The sequence below is a fragment of the Castor canadensis genome, chromosome 4 (assembly GCF_047511655.1).
Source record: "Castor canadensis chromosome 4, mCasCan1.hap1v2, whole genome shotgun sequence".
NCBI classification, from domain to species: domain Eukaryota; kingdom Metazoa; phylum Chordata; class Mammalia; order Rodentia; family Castoridae; genus Castor; species Castor canadensis.
This window is the reverse complement of record NC_133389.1, coordinates 52101302-52119147: the sequence shown is the minus strand read 5'-3', so window position 1 is coordinate 52119147 and position 17846 is coordinate 52101302. Positions and strand designations below refer to the sequence as shown.

General features: G+C 36.3%; 1 protein-coding gene across 7 annotated transcripts in view; it reads right to left on the bottom strand.

Moving 5' to 3' along the window:
* The window catches only part of Rbbp8 (RB binding protein 8, endonuclease), a 100499-nt gene that overhangs the window by 14744 nt on the left and 67909 nt on the right, over window positions 1–17846 (bottom strand). For all 7 annotated transcript variants that reach the window (XM_074070151.1, XM_074070149.1, XM_020182588.2 and 4 more), the window contains 5 exons: window positions 13066–13163; window positions 11524–11639; window positions 9474–10362; window positions 9268–9394; window positions 1044–1132 (listed from right to left, as the gene is read on the bottom strand). In XM_074070151.1, the coding sequence (XP_073926252.1) occupies window positions 1044–1132; window positions 9268–9394; window positions 9474–10362; window positions 11524–11639; window positions 13066–13163 (1319 nt within the window). The remainder of the gene's footprint in view (window positions 1–1043; window positions 1133–9267; window positions 9395–9473; window positions 10363–11523; window positions 11640–13065; window positions 13164–17846) is intronic.

Below are 17846 nucleotides of genomic sequence, written 5' to 3'. Positions count from 1 at the left end.
TTAGTGGAAGCAGAGTGGCAGTATGGGAAAAATCATGGATCTGCAGAACAGCAGTGAACTGTGCACCCGGAACATTTGCAATTTCTCTTCAATGATGGTCTGCTTTGGATCATGTACCTGCAGATATCAAGGGTCTACTAAAGAAAAAAAAATGGCAAACTGGAAAAATGAAATGTTATTCTTGATGGCATGTTACTTTAAAGCAAACCAAGACATATGATGGAGCCAGGTGTGATGGTGCATGCCTATAATCCCAGCACTTGGGAGGTTGAGACAGGAGGATCATGAGTCTGAGGCCAGTCTGGGCTACCTAACAAGATCGTGTCTCAAAAAACCAAAGACATAGGATGGATTATTTTGACAAAAAATAATTTAAACTATGTAACTTGAATTTTCCATTATTTTAAAAACTATATTAATGTTTTTCAGCAATAGCCTTTAAAGTCAAAAAGCATTACTACCCTTTCAAAAATATAAAATTAGAAGGACATTTTTATTTCCTTGTTTTCTGAATAAACAAATGTAGGTTTTTAAGAAGTATCTGACTATCTCAAGGTCATAGAGTAAGTCAGGCTAATAAACTCACAAGAATAAGATCCAGATAAGGTTTCTTTGGCAGTACTAGGGTTTAAACTCTGGGCCTCATATTTACTACCACTTAAGTCACACTCCCAGACTTTCATTTTTTACTTTTTACTTGCTGTACTGGGTTACATTTACAAATGTTCTTACAACGTCATAGTTGAATTCAACCCTCCATCATTCTCTTTTATCCCCTCCCTCCATCGGCCTTCCTTTTTATTTTTCAGGTCATGGTCTTGTGTTTTTGACTGAGGCTGGCCTTAGACCGGAATCTTCCTACCTACAGCCTCTCACATAGCTGGAACCACAGGAGTGCCAATACTTGGCTTATTGACAGAGATGGAGGTCTCACTATCTTTTTGCCCAGGCTGACCTTAAACTGCAATCCTTCCCATCTCTGCCTCCCAAGTAGCTGAGATTACAGGTGAGAACCACCTGCCTGGTTTTATTTTCTAACTTACCTTTGTATCTATTACAGTAATATCCATTTTATACTGGGAAAGGTCTGCTCCTGGGTCTACACTCCACTGGATATTTTCAAAGGATGTATCTTAGACAAGAAGAAAAAAGTGAAAATTAAAACTTATTTTGAAAATTCTCTTCACTTTAAAACGTTAGGGGACCCATTTACATGTTTTGTAAATTACATGTCAGGTGAAGGATTTTTACCTGGATGAATAAAGAACTCTTATAAAACATAATTTAAGAAATAAATATCCCAATTAAAAATTGGTAAAGGATCTGAATAAACAGTTCAATGACCAAGAAGCGTAAAAAGAAAAGATGCTTTATATGATTAGCCATCAGAAAAATGCAAACCACAAGAAAATACTACTTCACATTCACGAGAATGGCTAGAATCAAAGACAGATAACAAGTGTTAGTGAGAACCTGGAACCCATGCACAATGCTGGTGAGAATGTGAAATGGAATAGCAGCTTTGGAAAATAGTCCCTCAAAAGGTCAAACCAGGAATCAGCATATGATCCAACAATTTTACTGCTAGGTATAACCCAAGGAAAAAAATGAAAACATACATCTACACATAAACTTGTACATGAATGTTCATAGCAGAATTATGTATAATAGCAATAAGGTAGGAACAACTTAAAATTTGATCAACTGATGAAAATAGGTAAACATGATATATAATGAAATGTTGCTCAGCAATAAAAAGGTATTAAGTACTAATATATACTATAATATAGATAAAAATTGAAAGCATTGTGCCCAAGTGAAAGAAATAAGTGACCAGAATAGAACTGTAGAAGAGTTACATGTATAGAGACAAAAAGTAGATTAGTGGTACCTAGAACTGGGGAGGAGGAAAAAGGATGGAGGGTGATGAGTGTTCGAAATTTAGACTGTAGATATAGTTGTAGTTGTACTACTCTGAGTACACCAAAACTGTTGAACTGGACACTTTAATGGGTGTTTTTCATGGTATGTGATTTATATTACAATTAAAATGTTTTAGAAATTATAATATTATCTGGATTTTCAATGTACTATAAGTGGATACAATACATGGTAACTACATAAAGTGTAACTGCAGAACATGAAGTAATATAATACTAACTCCAAGTAGATTTTGAAAGGTTAAATAGGTATAAGCCCCAGAGGAAAAAATAAAAACAAAGAGCTAAAATTAAAAAATCAGGAAAGGGAGATTCCAAGATGAAGGCTAGAGGGAGGAAGCAGAAAGTGTGCCTCCTAAAGTAAAATCTTGGGGAGATGCTGGAGATACACCTTACAGGCAAAACCACCGAGAAGAGGCAAAACTCTGACCCCTCCACACCTCCAGCCTGCGCAGAGCATCTCCACTTCACGTTAAACGGAGAAACCAAGAGGGCCCCCGGGCCTCCGCCAGATGCTGGCACCCAGACGGCTTGGAAGATGTGGACCATGTGGGGTAAAGACCCACTTCCCACATGAGCTGTAAATAAACACGCTGACCTGAGAAAGCGGGTGCACTGTCACCTCCCCTAGTGTGCTTGGAAAGGGGAAAGCTTGCAGCAGCAGCTCGTGCATAGGAGAACTCTGAGTAAACAAAGCCTGTGGGAGACCAGGTGAGTGCTAAGCTCATCCCTGAGATCTGCATAAATAAAGCCACAGCAACAGCAGGCTGACAGCAGCGGGCAGGCAAGCCACAGACACAGACAGCCATTCATAGAACTGTCTGCAGACTCTTTTTTTTTTTCCTTTTCTCTCTCCCTACCTTTGATGAGACAACAACCAAACTATGCCTGCATGCTGAAAAACTTACTGAAACTGTATTGCATTTGAACTTGGGACACTTTGTGGGGTTTTTTTTGTTCTGTGCAGTTTTGTTTTATTTTATTTTTCCCCTTTGATGAGATAACTACAGAACAACAACTGAAGCACCATCTCCAGGATTGGAGGCTGAGGGACGAACACCAAAATTATTAATTATTTATTAATATTATTAATTATTATTTTATTTTATTTTTATTTTTTATTTTCAGTCTTCTCTCTGTCTCTCTAATGCCTTTTCAGTTTACAGTTGATTAGTACACTGTCTCTCCCTGCTTATATCTTTGAAACTTTTTTTGTTTGTTTCTTTGTTTTTTTCCTACTTGTTTATTTGTTTTTCCCTTTTCCTTTAACTTCTTTGCTTTCCATCTCCTCTCACCCTTCCGTTCTAAATATCACCAGTGCTATTATTACAAGCCAGAAAATACTTAATTGAACACAGTACAGGGACAATAACAACACCAAGGGCAATGACAGGAAGACAGAAAAAACAGGGAAACCAGTTTCCCCACAGCAAAAAATTAGTACAGGAACAAGATGGAAATGAAGAAAACAGATACTCAGACCCAGACTCAACAAAATAAAGATAAACTATGCCAAAGAACCCAATGAAGCCCACAAGAATAATCTAAAAGAAGAAATCTTACAGGTAATCAATGAGAATTTTATAGAGATGATACTGGATATGGTCAACCAAAACATACAGGAGACACTCAAGAAATTCCAAGACAACAAAAATAGAGAATTTGAAAAAGAACAAGAAGAAATAAAGGAAACCATAGAAGCACTGTATAAACACCAAAGTGAAACAAAGAACATGATTAATAAAGAGATGAATGAACTCAGAACAAAAATAAACATTAAAGAGGAAACGACCCAGGATATGGAAAACCTCAGAAAAAAGAACGAAACAGAATTGCAAAACAAAATGGAGGGCCAATCCAGCAGAATAGATAAAAAGAAGACAGAATCTCAGAGCTCGAAGATGAAATGGTAATTAAAGGAAAAACCAAAGAACTATTAGTTAAACAGCTCAAGACCTGTGAAAACAAAATGCAAGAACTCACCGACTCCATCAAAAGACCAAACCTAAGAATCATGGGCATTAAAGAAGGAGAAGAGGTGCAAGCAAAGGGAATGCATAATATATTCAACAAAATAATAACAGAAAGTTTCCCAAATCTAGAGAAAGCTATTCCCATACAGTTGCAAGAGGCCTCCAGAACACCAGACAGACAGATCAAAATAGAACTACCCCACGACATATCATCATTAAAACAACAAGTTCAGAAACTAGGGAAAGAATATTGAAAGCTGTAAGAGAGAAAAAACAAATAACATACAAAGGTAAACCCATCAAAATCACAGCAGAATTCTCAACAGAAACATTAAAAGAAAGAAGAGCTTGGGGAGAGATCTTCCAGGCACTGAATGAAAATAACTTCAACCCCAGGATACTCTACCCAGCAAAACTATCATTCAACATAGATGGAGCAATAAAAGTCTTCCATGATAAGCAGAAACTAAAACAATATGTGAACACAAAGCCACCACTACAAAAGATTCTTCAAGGGATTCTGCACACAGAAAATAAAACCCAGCCTATCCATGAAAGGGCAGGCAGCACCAAACTACAGGAAAAGAAAAAGCAAGAAAGTAGAGAGTAACCTCAACTTAGGTACACACAATCAAACCTTCAAACAACTAAGATGACTAAATGGCAGGAATCACCACATACCTATCAGAACTAACACTTAATGTTAACTGACTTAATTCACCCATCAAAAGGCACCATTTGACGAAATGGATTAAAAAGGAAGATCCAACAATTTGTTGCTTACAGGAGACCCATCTCACTGACAGAAATAAGCACAGGCTTAGGATGAAAGGCTGGAAAAAGATTTACCAAGCCAATGGCCCCCGAAAACAGGCAGGAGTAGCAATACTTATCTCTGACAAAGTAGACTTCAAACCTACATTGATCAAACAAGATAAAGAAGGACATTCAATACTAATAAAAGGGGAAAGAGACCAAAAGGAAATAATATTAACCTATATGTACCTGTCAATTCACCCAATTTCATCAAACATACACTGAATGACAAAAAAGCATATATTAACTCCAACACAGTGGTTGTAGGAGACTTCAACACCCCATTATCATCAATAGATAGGTCATCCAAACAAAAAAATCAATAAAGAAATTCAAGATCTAAAATACACAATAGATCAAATGGACCTACTTGATGTCTACAGAACATTTCATCCAACTTCTACACAATATACATTCTTCTCAGCAGTCCACGGAATCTTCTCCTAAATAGACCATATCCTAGGGCACAAAGCAAGCCTCAGCAAATATAAGAAAATAGAAATTAGACTGTGCATACTATCTGATCACAATGCAATAAAACTAGAACTCAAGAACTAAAGTAAAGACAAAAGACATGCAAACAGCTGGAAACTGAATAACTCATTACTTAATGAACAATGGGTCATTGATGAAATAAAAGAGGAAATTAAAAAGTTCCTGGAAGTTAATGAAAATGAAAACACAACCTACTGGAACCTATGGGACACAGCAAAGGCAGTCCTGAGAGGAAAGTTTATAGCCATGAGTGCATATATTAAAAAGACTGAAAGATCCCAAATTGATGACCTAATGATACATCTCAAACTCCTAGAAAAACAAGAACAAGCAAATCCCAAAACAAATAGAAGGAGAGAAATAATAAAAATAAGAGCTGAAATCAATGAAATAGAAATAAAAAAAACCATACAAAGAATTAATGAAACAAAAAGCTGGTTCTTTGAAAAAATAAACATGGTCGATAGACCCCTGGCAAACCTGACTAAAATGAGGATAGAAAAAACCCAAATTAGTAGAATCAGGAAAGCAAAAGGGGAGATAACAACAAACACCATGGAAGTCCAGGAAACCATCAGCGACTACTTTGAGAACCTATATTCAAATAAATTCAGATAGCTTAAAGAAATGGACAGATTTCTAGATACTTATGATCATCCAAAACTGAACCAAGAGGACATTAATCACCTGGTTAGATCTATAACACAAAATGAAATTGAAGCAGCAATCAAGAGTCTCCCCAAAAAGAAAAGTCTAGGACCTGATGGATTCTCTGCTGAATTCTATCAGACCTTTAAAGAAGAACTAATACCAACCTTCCTTAAACCGTTCCACAAAATAGAAAGGGAAGGAAAACTGCCTAACACATTTTATGAAGCCACTGTTACACTTATCCCCAAACCAGGCAAAGATACCTCCAAAAAAAGAGAACTATGGTCCAATCTCCTTAATGAACATTGATGCAAAAATCCTCAACAAAATAATGGCAAACCGAATTCAACAACACATCAAAAAGATCATTCACCATGATGAAGTAGGCTTCATCCCAGAAATGCAGGGGTGTTTCAACATACGAAAATCAATAAATGTAATAAACCACATTAACAGAAGCAAAGACAAAAACCACTTGATCATCTCAATAGATGCAGAAAAAGCCTTTGATAAGATCCAACACCATTTCATGATAAAAGCTCTAAGAAAACTAGGAATAGAAGGAAAGTACCTCAACATTATAAAAGCTATATATGACAAACCTACAGCCAGCATTATACTTAATGGAGAAAAACTGAAACCATTCCCTCTAAAACCAGGAACTAGACAAGGATGCCCACTATCTCCACTCCTATTCAACATAGTACTGGAATTCTTAGGAATTAGGCAAGAAGAAGGGATAAAAGGAATACAAATAGGTAAAGAAACTGTCAAAATATCCCTATTTGAAGACAACATGATCCTATACTTTAAAGATCCAAAAAGCTCTACTCAAAAGCTCCTAGACACCATCAACAGCTATAGCAAGGTAGCAGGATATAAAATCAACATAGAAAAATCATTAGCATTTCTATACACTAACAATGAACTGAAAAAGAATATATGAAAACAATTCCATTTACAATAGCCTCAAAAAAAAAATCAAATACCTAGGTATAAACCTAACAAAGGATATGAACGACCTCGACAATGAAAACTATCAACTTCTGAAGAGACTGAGGAAGACTATAGAAAGTGGAGAGATCTCCCATGCTCATGGATTGGTAGAATCAACATAGTAAAAATGTCTATACTACCAAAAGTAATCTACATGTTTAATGCAATTCCCATCAAAATTCCAATGACATTCATTAAAGAGATTGAAAAATCTACTGTTAAATTTATATGGAAACACAGGAAGCCACGAATAGCCAAGGGAATACTCAGTCAAAAGAACAATGCTGGAGGTATCACGACACCCGACCTCAAACTATGTTACAAAGCAGTAACAATAAATTCTCTGGAATTAGTAGGTATTAGGTAAGAATTTTCTCAACGGAACCCCAGCAGCACAGCAACTAAGAGACAGCATAGATAAATGGGACTTCATGAAACGAAAAAGCTTCTGTTCAACAAAAGAAATGGTCTCTAAACTGAAGAGAACATCCACAGAGTGGGAGAAAATATTTGCCAGCTACACATAAGACAAAGGACTGATAACCAGAATATACAGGGAACTTAAAAAACTAAATTCTCCCAAAATAATGAACCAATAAAGAAATGGGCAAGTGAACTAAACAGAACTTTCTCAAAAGAAGAAATTCAAATGGTCAAAAAACACGAAAAAATGCTCACCATCTCTAGCAATAAAGGAAATGCAAATTAAAACCACACTAAGATTCCACCTCATCCCTGTCAGAATAGCCATCATTAGCAACACCACCACCAACAGGTGTTGGTGAGGATGGGGGGAAAAAGGAACCCTCTTATGCTGTTGGTGGGAATGTAAACTAGTACAACCACTCTGGAAAAAAATTTGGAGGCTACTTAAAAAGCTAAACATTGATCTACCATTTGATCCAGCAATACCACTCTTGGGGATATACCCAAAAGACTGTGACACAGGTTACTCCAGAGGTACCTGCACACCCATGTTTATTGCGGCACTATTCACAATAGCCAAGTTATGGAAACAGCCAAGATGCCCCACTACTGATGAATGGATCAAGAAAATGTGGTATCTATACACAATGGAATTTTATGCAGCCATAAAGAAGAAGGAAATGTTATCATTTGCTGGTAAATAGGTGGAATTGGAGAACATCATTCTGAGTGAGGTTAGCCTGACCCAAAAGACGAAAAATCGTATGTTCTCCCTCATATGGCGGTCATTAGATCAAGGGCAAACACAACAAGGAGATTGAACTCTGACCACATGATAAAAGCGAGAGCACACAAGGGAGGTGTGAGGATAGGTAAGACACCTAAAAGAATAGTTAGCATATGTTGCCCTCAATGCAGAGAAACTAAAGCAGATACCTTAAAAGCAACTGAGGCCAATAGGAGAAGGGGACCAGGAACTAGAGAAAAGGTTAGATCAAGAAGATTTAACCTAGAAGGTAACACACATGCACAGGAAATTAATGTGAGTCAACTCCCTGTATAGCTATCCTTATCTGCACTAACAAAAACCCTTGTTCCTTCCTATTATTGCTTATACTCTCTCTTCAACAAAATTAGAGATAAGGGCAAAATAGTTTCTGCAGGGTAGTAAGGGGGTTGGGGGGAGAGGGAGGGGGCGGGGTGGTGGTAAGGGAGGGGGTGGGGGCAGGGGGAAGAAATGACCCAAGCATTGTATGCACATATGAATAATTAAAAAAAAAAAAACAGGAAGGAAAGTTAAAAGTATTCAACAGACTAAAACCCTTGCTGCAAGAACTAAACAGTGTGCTTCAGGAAAAAAGAAAAGTGGGCCAGAATGAGGGAATAACTTGCCAGTGAAGAATAAAAAATACTGCGCATAAACAACAGAAATGTTTATTGACTGAAAAACAAAAGGACTCTTTCAAAAGACAGTAAAATTATGAAATATTTTTATACATACTAGGGTAAATAGTGTCTTCAAACAAGAAGTTAAAAAACCTATATAAATGTATATACGTATATGTTTACAGATAAAACGTGTAGATGCAAAGAAAAAGGATAGATTATCTACTAGGTGAGGAAGAAGGCTTGGATGAAAGTTCTCACTTTTATTTTTAAAAATTTTTTATAGTTTAAATGTTTTAAAGTAAAAATTAAGGAAAAAGGCTAAGGAAAAAAGATATTATTACCTAAAAGTCAATCTTCAAAATCACTTATAAAAGTAGGTATCAAAAGTATTTCATTTCTGCAAAAAGCACATGATCAAAAAAATCATAGGTAAAATGAAGACAATGAAAATTATCCTATAAACACAGGAATATGCAAGAAGATATGAGATTTGTTCCCTCAAAACATCTTGATCTATTCAAGAAATAATATCTAATTTAAAGACATTAAAAAAGTAGAAACCTTATTTATAGTGTACATACCTTTGTTGTTTTGTAGGGACTTTGTTTTAGCAATTCTACAGGGATTCAACTGAACAACTGATGCAAGTTCACATCCTCCATGAACTGACTTGGTTTTTACTTTTACTGGCTCATGAGGACCAGCACCCTAAACAGAAATAATTATTAACATCTAGATGAAATCATAAATAACGATTTTAATCAAAATCTTTGAACATAAGACAAACCTTCATGTCATCAAAAAGATTTTCTGCCTCCAAACTTTCATGGGGACATAAAGGGATTTTGAAGACAGGATTTTCTTCTTTAATTTGTAATGGTGTTTTATGGTCTGGAGAGGATTTTCTCAAGGACTGGATGATGCACTCCTGCAAACAGGGCTCCTCTGGGGAATCTCTGGGTAACATGCAGCTCCCACTCAAGGCCTTACGCCCTGAGGAAGAGCTCTTTGGAATGGGCTTCAAAGCCTCATAAATAGTCACTTGCTTAAATTTGTTTTTAGAGGTCTCACTTCCTTGGCTTTTCTCTTGACGCTGAATAGCTGAACACCGATCAGACAGATCCAGAGGTTTATCCATTACATGGTCCCCATTCATGGAAAACTGACTATTCATCGGAAAAGGAAAAGCATTTTCTTTATCAAAAGAGGCTTGAGGGAAGTTTACTTCATGTTCACTTTCTTCCTCAGTCTTCTTCCTTTTGGATATTCTGCCGCCTAGTGATTTCAGGGGCACCAAATGTTTATCAGTCACAGCCTCTTTAATATGATCAGTGTTATCCTGTTCACCTATGGATTCACTTACATTTTTATTTATAAGTATCTGCTTATTAGAAGATGATTGGCCAATGACCTTGTTCATTACAGACCCAAGGCTATGATGTGTTAAAAGGGCACTATCTTCAGACTTCGATCTAGTTTTCTCTGGTCTAGAAATAATGTTGCTAAAGGGGAATGTTTTCAGAAGGTTTTTTTTCCCAGTGTCTAAAAGAGAAGGGGACAAACTTGTATTCAAACCCAAACTGCTTTTCACATTAGAGGAAGCTCCAAATACAGGAGATGACACTCGAGTAGTCAATTCTTCTTGGGGAGGGGTCTTTGAAGTAGAATCTGAAAATCTAAACAAATAAAGAGTAATAAACTTTTCTCCTACTAAAGAAATAGGGTAAAAATTGAAGATTAAACATAGTAAGAAAATCTTTCCTGATACAGAGTAGTAAGAGCTAATCTACCTATTAAAGGAAGATGATAAAGCACAATTTAAGATAAGGCATAGCTGTCAGCTTCTCTTCATAAAAAGAGGAGAGAAATGAAACAGGAAACATGTCTTGATGCTATCATAGTCACACCCATGATTTATTTATTTTTTTAAGCTGAGGTTGTCCAAACTATCCTTGAACTCCTGGGCTCAAATGATCCTCCTGCTTTGACCTGCTAGGATGGTAGCTATAAAAATTTTACCTAAGTAATTAAAATAATTTCATTATATAAAAATTTAATAAATTCCACTGAGAACCCAAAGTCTTTTGTCATTATGAAATCTTATGAGTAATTCCAAGAAACAAAACTCTTATACTACAGAACCAAACATAAATGAAGGCCCAGACCATCTTTAGCAAAGGAGATAAGTGTAGAAAGAACACTGGGTTTATATTTAAAGACATGGGCTTAGTAATAGATCTGGACATAGCACTTAATTGCTAAATGACCTTAAACAAGATATTAAATTTCTCTAGAGCCATATTTTTGTCATTTGTTTAAAAAAATGATGACATTAAAATGTGATAAATATACCTAAAAAACTAAACAAGCAAAATGTTATCTCAACATAGGCATGATCAGTTAATGGCTGCTCTAAAATACGTAAAACTTGAGAAGCAACACAACCTTGGAAGTGCATCCAAGTCCATAGATGCATTTTGTACAATATCCAGTATTTGGAAATACAAACACAGAAGGGATGACTGGGTCTTCAAAGGGGTAGAGTAACAAGGCTTGAGAATTTACAAAAAGGATCTAAAAATAATATTTATCTATCATAATGCAAAAAAGCTCTCAACTGGTCATAAACTGGTGATCTTTATTTCCCCCCCTTCCTCCAGTGCAGGGGATGAAACCCCCAGCCTTATGGGGTCTATGGAGACACATTTTTTTAAAAATAGAAACATAGCCAGAATAATAAACTATATGCTGAAGGAGAAAAAGGGCTTAATTAAACGGTTTATATAATGGAATCTCACCAATAGCTTCTAAGCTTTCCCCAAAGCACTACAAATTACCTTAAAGCATCTTCAGTTTTTCTTGGAGATTCCTCAAAAGGCTGTTTCTTGTGATCTCCTTCCAGATAGTGGTGGAGCTCATTGCCAAGAGGGCTCATGGGAGGACCTTGAGGTTCCTTCAACAGTAAAATATGAAGCACACTTACACAGTGAAATGACTCACTTGATAAAATGTGGGTAAGTATGCTAAGTGAAAGTAGCCAAATTCAAAAGCCATACAATATATGATTTCCTTTACACGAAATATCCAGAATAGATAAAGCCATAAGGACAGAGAGCAGTCTGGTGGCTGCTAAGGGACTGCACAAACTGGGGAATGAAGATTGAATGTTTAAGGAGTATGGGGTTTTCTTTTAAGGTAACTATAAATAGTTGCTAACACTTTGCAACTGACAGAAGTGGTAGTTATATTGTGAATGTACAAAATGCCTTCAATTGTACACTTTAAAATGATTTATGTTGTATGAATTTCATCACAATAAGTAAATATAAAGCACATTAAGTTTAAAGAGAGAAAATCACCAATATTTTAATACTTTATATAAGTATATTCTACTATTACATAAAACTGCAGTTCCAAAAGGCATTATTAATATGAAGAGAATACAGATGAATTTAAAAGGATCCTTGAGAGTAGTGCTTCTTAAAATTTAATGTGCATGCATGTCAATTGGGAATCTTATTTAAAATGCAAGTTCAGTAGGTCTGAGATTCTGTACCTCTAACAAACTCAAAAGTGATGTCGATACTGTTGCCTGTGGATCACACTTTGAATCTTTAGATATCAGATCCCTTAATATATTTGGTGTCTAAACTACTGATTTGCCAAGTTTATGAGTAAGAGGGAATTAGAAACTATAAAACACATTTAAAGTTCAAAGGTTAAAAACTACCCACTATGACTTGAGGATGGATTTTAAAAGAAGAAAAATCCTAATGTAATAAGAAACCAGCCCAATTTCTAGAAATTCAGCAGTAAGACAAATTTATTAGAGCATGTATACATTTATAGCAAAAATAAAGGAGCACTATTTTGAAGTGCCAAAACAGAACTTAAAATTGAAGAATTCAGGTTTTCTATTTTCAAGAGATCAATTAAGGGAAGAAAAAAAGTTCTTTGGTCCCAAGAATTCAGCCTGTTTTCTAAATTAAACCCAGTTTAAAGAATGTCAGAAAGACCTAATAAATTCTGAAACTAATCTAAAGATTTAGGTCTTTTTTTATGTAGAATGAAGGTGGTGGGTGTGGGAGCAGGAGAGAAGGTAGACATCAAAGAGAGTTGACAAAATAAATCCTCTATGGCATCACTATTCCCCTAAATTTTGACTCAATCTGTATCCCAAGAATTCTAATGATTAGATTTCTGGGACTTCCTGGGGTAGATAATACAAATGGGCCTTTCTAAGAACATTAATTTTATTCTAGTCCTTTATCCAGTGACCTCTGGATAAAATAATTTTTGTCTAGTTTAATTCTCTAAAAACAATCTAAGCAGACACGTCAATTAATTCAAATTACTATAAAAACAAAAAAAGTACTTACAGATTCTTCTTGAACACTGAGTCCAACTGTTTCAGCAACAACTGTAGCTAAATTAAAAGATGACTGATCAGTGGAGTAACTGCTTGTTCTGTGTGTTTCTAAGTAAGAAAAAAAAAACCAATTATATAATTATAGAAACCAGATATATAAAAACTGCAAAAAAAAAAAAAAAAAAAAGAGAAAAAGGAAAAGAAAAAGCAAAGAAAACACTATAAGATAGCACTGGACAAATTTTTAAATTCTGTTCAGGAAGCTCAAAATATCTACCACAAGTAGCAATACATTACAGATATTTAGCATCCATCCACACTTGCTAAGCTTTTTCATCCAAGTTTTCTATTCTGTTTCCTAAATAATTCAGTAACACAATAGGCAGATTTTTCTTACTGACACTAGAAAAACATAAAATGGATTTGTAATGATTATAATCTAAGGTATAGGATGAATATTAAACCATATTTATACTATCATTTTAGCACTGCATAATTTTCAAGTTTTAAGCTAACATATCTATACAGGAATCATGTATGTGATTTTATAAAGTTTTGTGCATGTAGCTTCTACAATTCAACAAGTATTTATGGAGCACCTACTATGTTTCAGGCACTGTGCTAAGCACTAGATGGAAAGACACATTTCTTGTTCTCAAGAAGCTTATGGACTATATATAGTTAAAGGTAAAAAGAATTTGCAATAGAATGTGATAAACAAAAAGGTACATAAAAACAGTGAATTATACACAGAAGGACTTCTAAATCTGCCTTGGGAAATCAAGGCAAACTACACAAGTGATGTTGTCCCTTAAGAGAAAGTGGAGTGTGGCCTTTAACTAGATTGGGGGCAGAAAGTAAGATTCTAGGTATGTTTAAGGGTCCAAATATAGGAAACAAATTGCTTATTCAGAGCTGGAGGCATGGGTCAAGAATAGAGCATCTGCCTAGCAAGCGTGAAGCCCTAAGTTCAAACTCCAATACTGCTTAAAAATAAATAAATAAAAGCTTATTCAGGGAACTACATGTAGTTTAATTGGAAGAAGTCAAATCACAGAAGATGGAAGTAGTAGCAGGATATAAGTCCAGATATGTCAGATTTTGCTAAGGAATTTACAGTTTCTCCTGTGGACAATGAAGAAATACCCAAGAGTTTTAAATAGAACACAGGTGCAATACTTGGGTGAAAAAAGATAATTCTGGCAGCAACAGGTTCAGGGGTAAGAAGCAATCACAAGCAGGCCTACTTCGATTATTAAAGCATTCTTTTTCTTTTTTTTTTTTTTTGATGGTATGGGGTTTGAACTCAGGACCTCATGCTTTCTAGGCAGGTACTCTACCACATGAGCCATTCTACCAGCCCTAGTAAAGCATTCTTGATGTGAGATGCTGATGGCTAAAGCTAGTTAAGTAACTAGTTACATGTAAAACAGATATGTACGAGGTGGAATCATTAAGACTTAGAAGCTGTTTAGAAACAAGACATAATAGTCTATTTAGAGTGACTCAAAGCTCTTTGCTTTGGGTAACATAAAAAGGTATGTAGAGTGTCATTGATGGAAATTGTAAATACAAGGATGAGATGTCAATTTGACCAAAAAAAAGCTGAAGATGAAGGATATTCGGGTAGATACTCAACAGCAGGCAGAGACTGGTTGGAATCCAGGAGAAAAGTCTTAGACAGAGATACAGATTTGGGATTTATTAGCATAAATCTTCACTGAGATCCCTCAACAGAAAGAGAGAAAAAGTAAGACAAGAACAGGCTCAGCAATGCTGCAGGTATCACAACACCTGACTTCAAACTATATTACAAAGCAATAGCAATAAAAACAGCATTGTACTGGCACAAAAACAGATATGAAGACCAGTGGAACAGAATAGAGGACCCAGATATGAATCCACACAGCTATGCCCACCTTATTTTTGACAAAGGCGCCAAAAACATACGATGGAGAAGACAGCCTCTTCAACAAATGTTGCTGGGAAAAGTGGTTATCTGCCTGCAGAATACTGAAACTAGATTCATGTTTATCACTCTGTACTAGTATCAACTCAAAATGGGCCTTAAGATCAGACCCGAAACTCTAAAGTTGGTACAGGAAAGAGCAGGAAACACTCTGGAAATAATAAGTATAGTCAAGGACTTCCTCAATAGAACCCCAGCAGCTCAGCAACTAAGAGAAAGGATGGACAAATGGGACTTCATAAAATTAAAAAGCTTCTGCACAACAAAAGAAATGGTCTCTAAACTGAAGAGACCACCCACAGAGTGGGAGAAAATCTTTGGTAGCTATACATCAGACAAAGGACTGATAACCAGAATATACAGGGAGCTCAAAAAACAAAACTCACCCAAAATCAATGAACCAATAAAGAAATGGGCAATTGAACTAAATAGAACTTTTTCAAAAGAAGAAATTCAAATGACCAAAAAACACATGAAGAAATGCTCACCATCTCTAGCCATAAAGGAAATGCAAATCAAAACCACACTAAAGTTCCATCTCACCCGTTAGAATAGCTATAATCAAAAACACCACCAACAACAGGTGTTGGTGAGGATGTGGAGGAAAAAGGAACCCTGTACACTGCTGGTGGGAATGCAAGCTAGTGCAACCACTCTGGAAAACAATATGGAGGCTTCTTAAAAATCTAAACATAGATCTGCCATATGATCCAGCAAACCCATTCCTGGGGATATACCCAAAGGAATGCGACTCATGTGACTCCGGAGGCACCTGCACACCCATGTTTATTGCAGCACTATTCACAATAGCTAAGTTATGGAAACAGCCAAGATGGCCCACTACTGACAAATGGATTAAGAAAATGTGGTATTTATACACAAAGGAATTTTACTCAGCCATGAAGAAGAATGAAATCTTATCATTTGCAAGTAAATGGATGGAACTGGAGAACATCATCTTGAGCGAGGTTAGCCAGGCTCAGAAGACCAAAAATCGTATGTTCTCCCTCATATGTGGACTTTAGATCTAGGGCAAATACAGTAGTGTTTCTGGACTTGGTCACATGCTAAGAAGAGAGCATACACAGGAGGAATGGGGACAGGCAGGAAACCCAAAACTTGAAAGTGTTTGATGTCCCCACTACAGAGGAGCTAATACAGTAACCTTAAATCGACAATGGTCAATATGGGAAGGTGACCAGAAGTAGTGAAGAGGTTTGGTAGAGATGAATCAATTCGGGTTGTGATACACTTGTGCATGGAAGCAATTCTAGGAATGTCTCTGTATAGCTATCCTTATCTCAACTAGCAAAAATGCTATGCCTTTCTTATTATTGGAAACAAAACTGGAGAAAAAATCCTGGAAGCAAGGGGGGTGGGGGGGAGAGGGTAGGATTGGGGAGGTAGGGGGGAGAAATTGCCCAAACAATGAATGCATATATGAATAAATGAATAAAGAAAAAAAAAGTTTAATAGTTCAGGGAAGCAATAACCGTCTTTGGTTATCAACTCCAGAACCAGGACATCTAGCAGAATTCTTGCCCAGCCCAACTGAGGATAACAACCCTTTGCTTTTAATAGAAATTTTTATTGTATTAAGCAAAGTCCATGAAGCAAGTATTGGAAGCAAGTGTGAGACTGAAAAAAAAAAAAAAAGAACAGGCTCAGGACCAAATGACCAATGTTGCAACATCGACAACTTTTGCCAGAAGCAATGTGTGAGAGACAGAGACAGGACATATGAGTGTGTTTCCTTTTCCTCTGCTCTTCCTCCCCTCTCCTTCCTTTCCTTCCCCTGTCAAGAGGGGCAGGATAAGTAGAGGCAATACTGTAGTGGGTTGGAGTGAACGGGCATTAAGAAAGCAGAGATAATGAATATAGGCCATTTTTTCAACTTTGAAGAGAAGCCGTAGCTAAGGGTGGAGGCAATTAATTTTTTTAAGTGGAGGTTAATATATATGTATATGTATATGTATATGTTGAAAAGAAAGGATCGGCAGAGAGGCTGGTTGTAAAATATAAGAAAGCTGGATATAAAATATAAGACATTCCAGTGGTGAAGGTCTGCTTAGCAAACATGAGGTCCTGAGTTTAAACTCCAGTGCTGCCAAAATAAAACAAAACAGAGGACAAGCTAGGGATGTAGTCAGTGGTACAGCCCTTGCCTAGCATGTGCAATGCTGTGTTCAATCCCTAGCAATGTAAAAACAGAAACAAAAACAAAGAAGGTAAATGATGAAGAAAAGTCCTCATGGCAGAAGAGAATGGGCTTGGAGCACTGAGCAGCAACAATCCACCATGCTCTATGTTCTATCCCCAGCACCCTGTACTGGACACAGTCTGCCTATATACGTGTACACATTCTAATACAAGATGATCTGTAGCTTTCAAAATACCAGTCTTGTACTAATTTAACATGAATAAGGGATCTTTGCCTTAGTCAGCTCTTCTAATTAGGCTCTAGATCCCATTTCCTCTAACCTTTTCAAGGACTTAGCAATTGTTTCCTCTTCCTCCAGCAATACTAATCTTTCCCTTTACTTGATAATCTCATCATCATAAAAATGCACTGAACATGCTATAATATAGCCCATCCAGGAAAAAACAAAATAAAACAAAAAAATGTCCCTTATTTCCTTTTGCTAGTCACAGTCACATTCTCTCCTCTTTTCTGTAAAATATCCTGGAAGACTCATTTATACCTATGTTTTCCACTTTCTCTGCCTCAACTTCTCTCAGATGGTAACAGTCACATGTAAAGAGTTTTTATCTGCTACTAATTTAACCCCCATGCAACCAAATTTAATGTTGTATATAAAGTA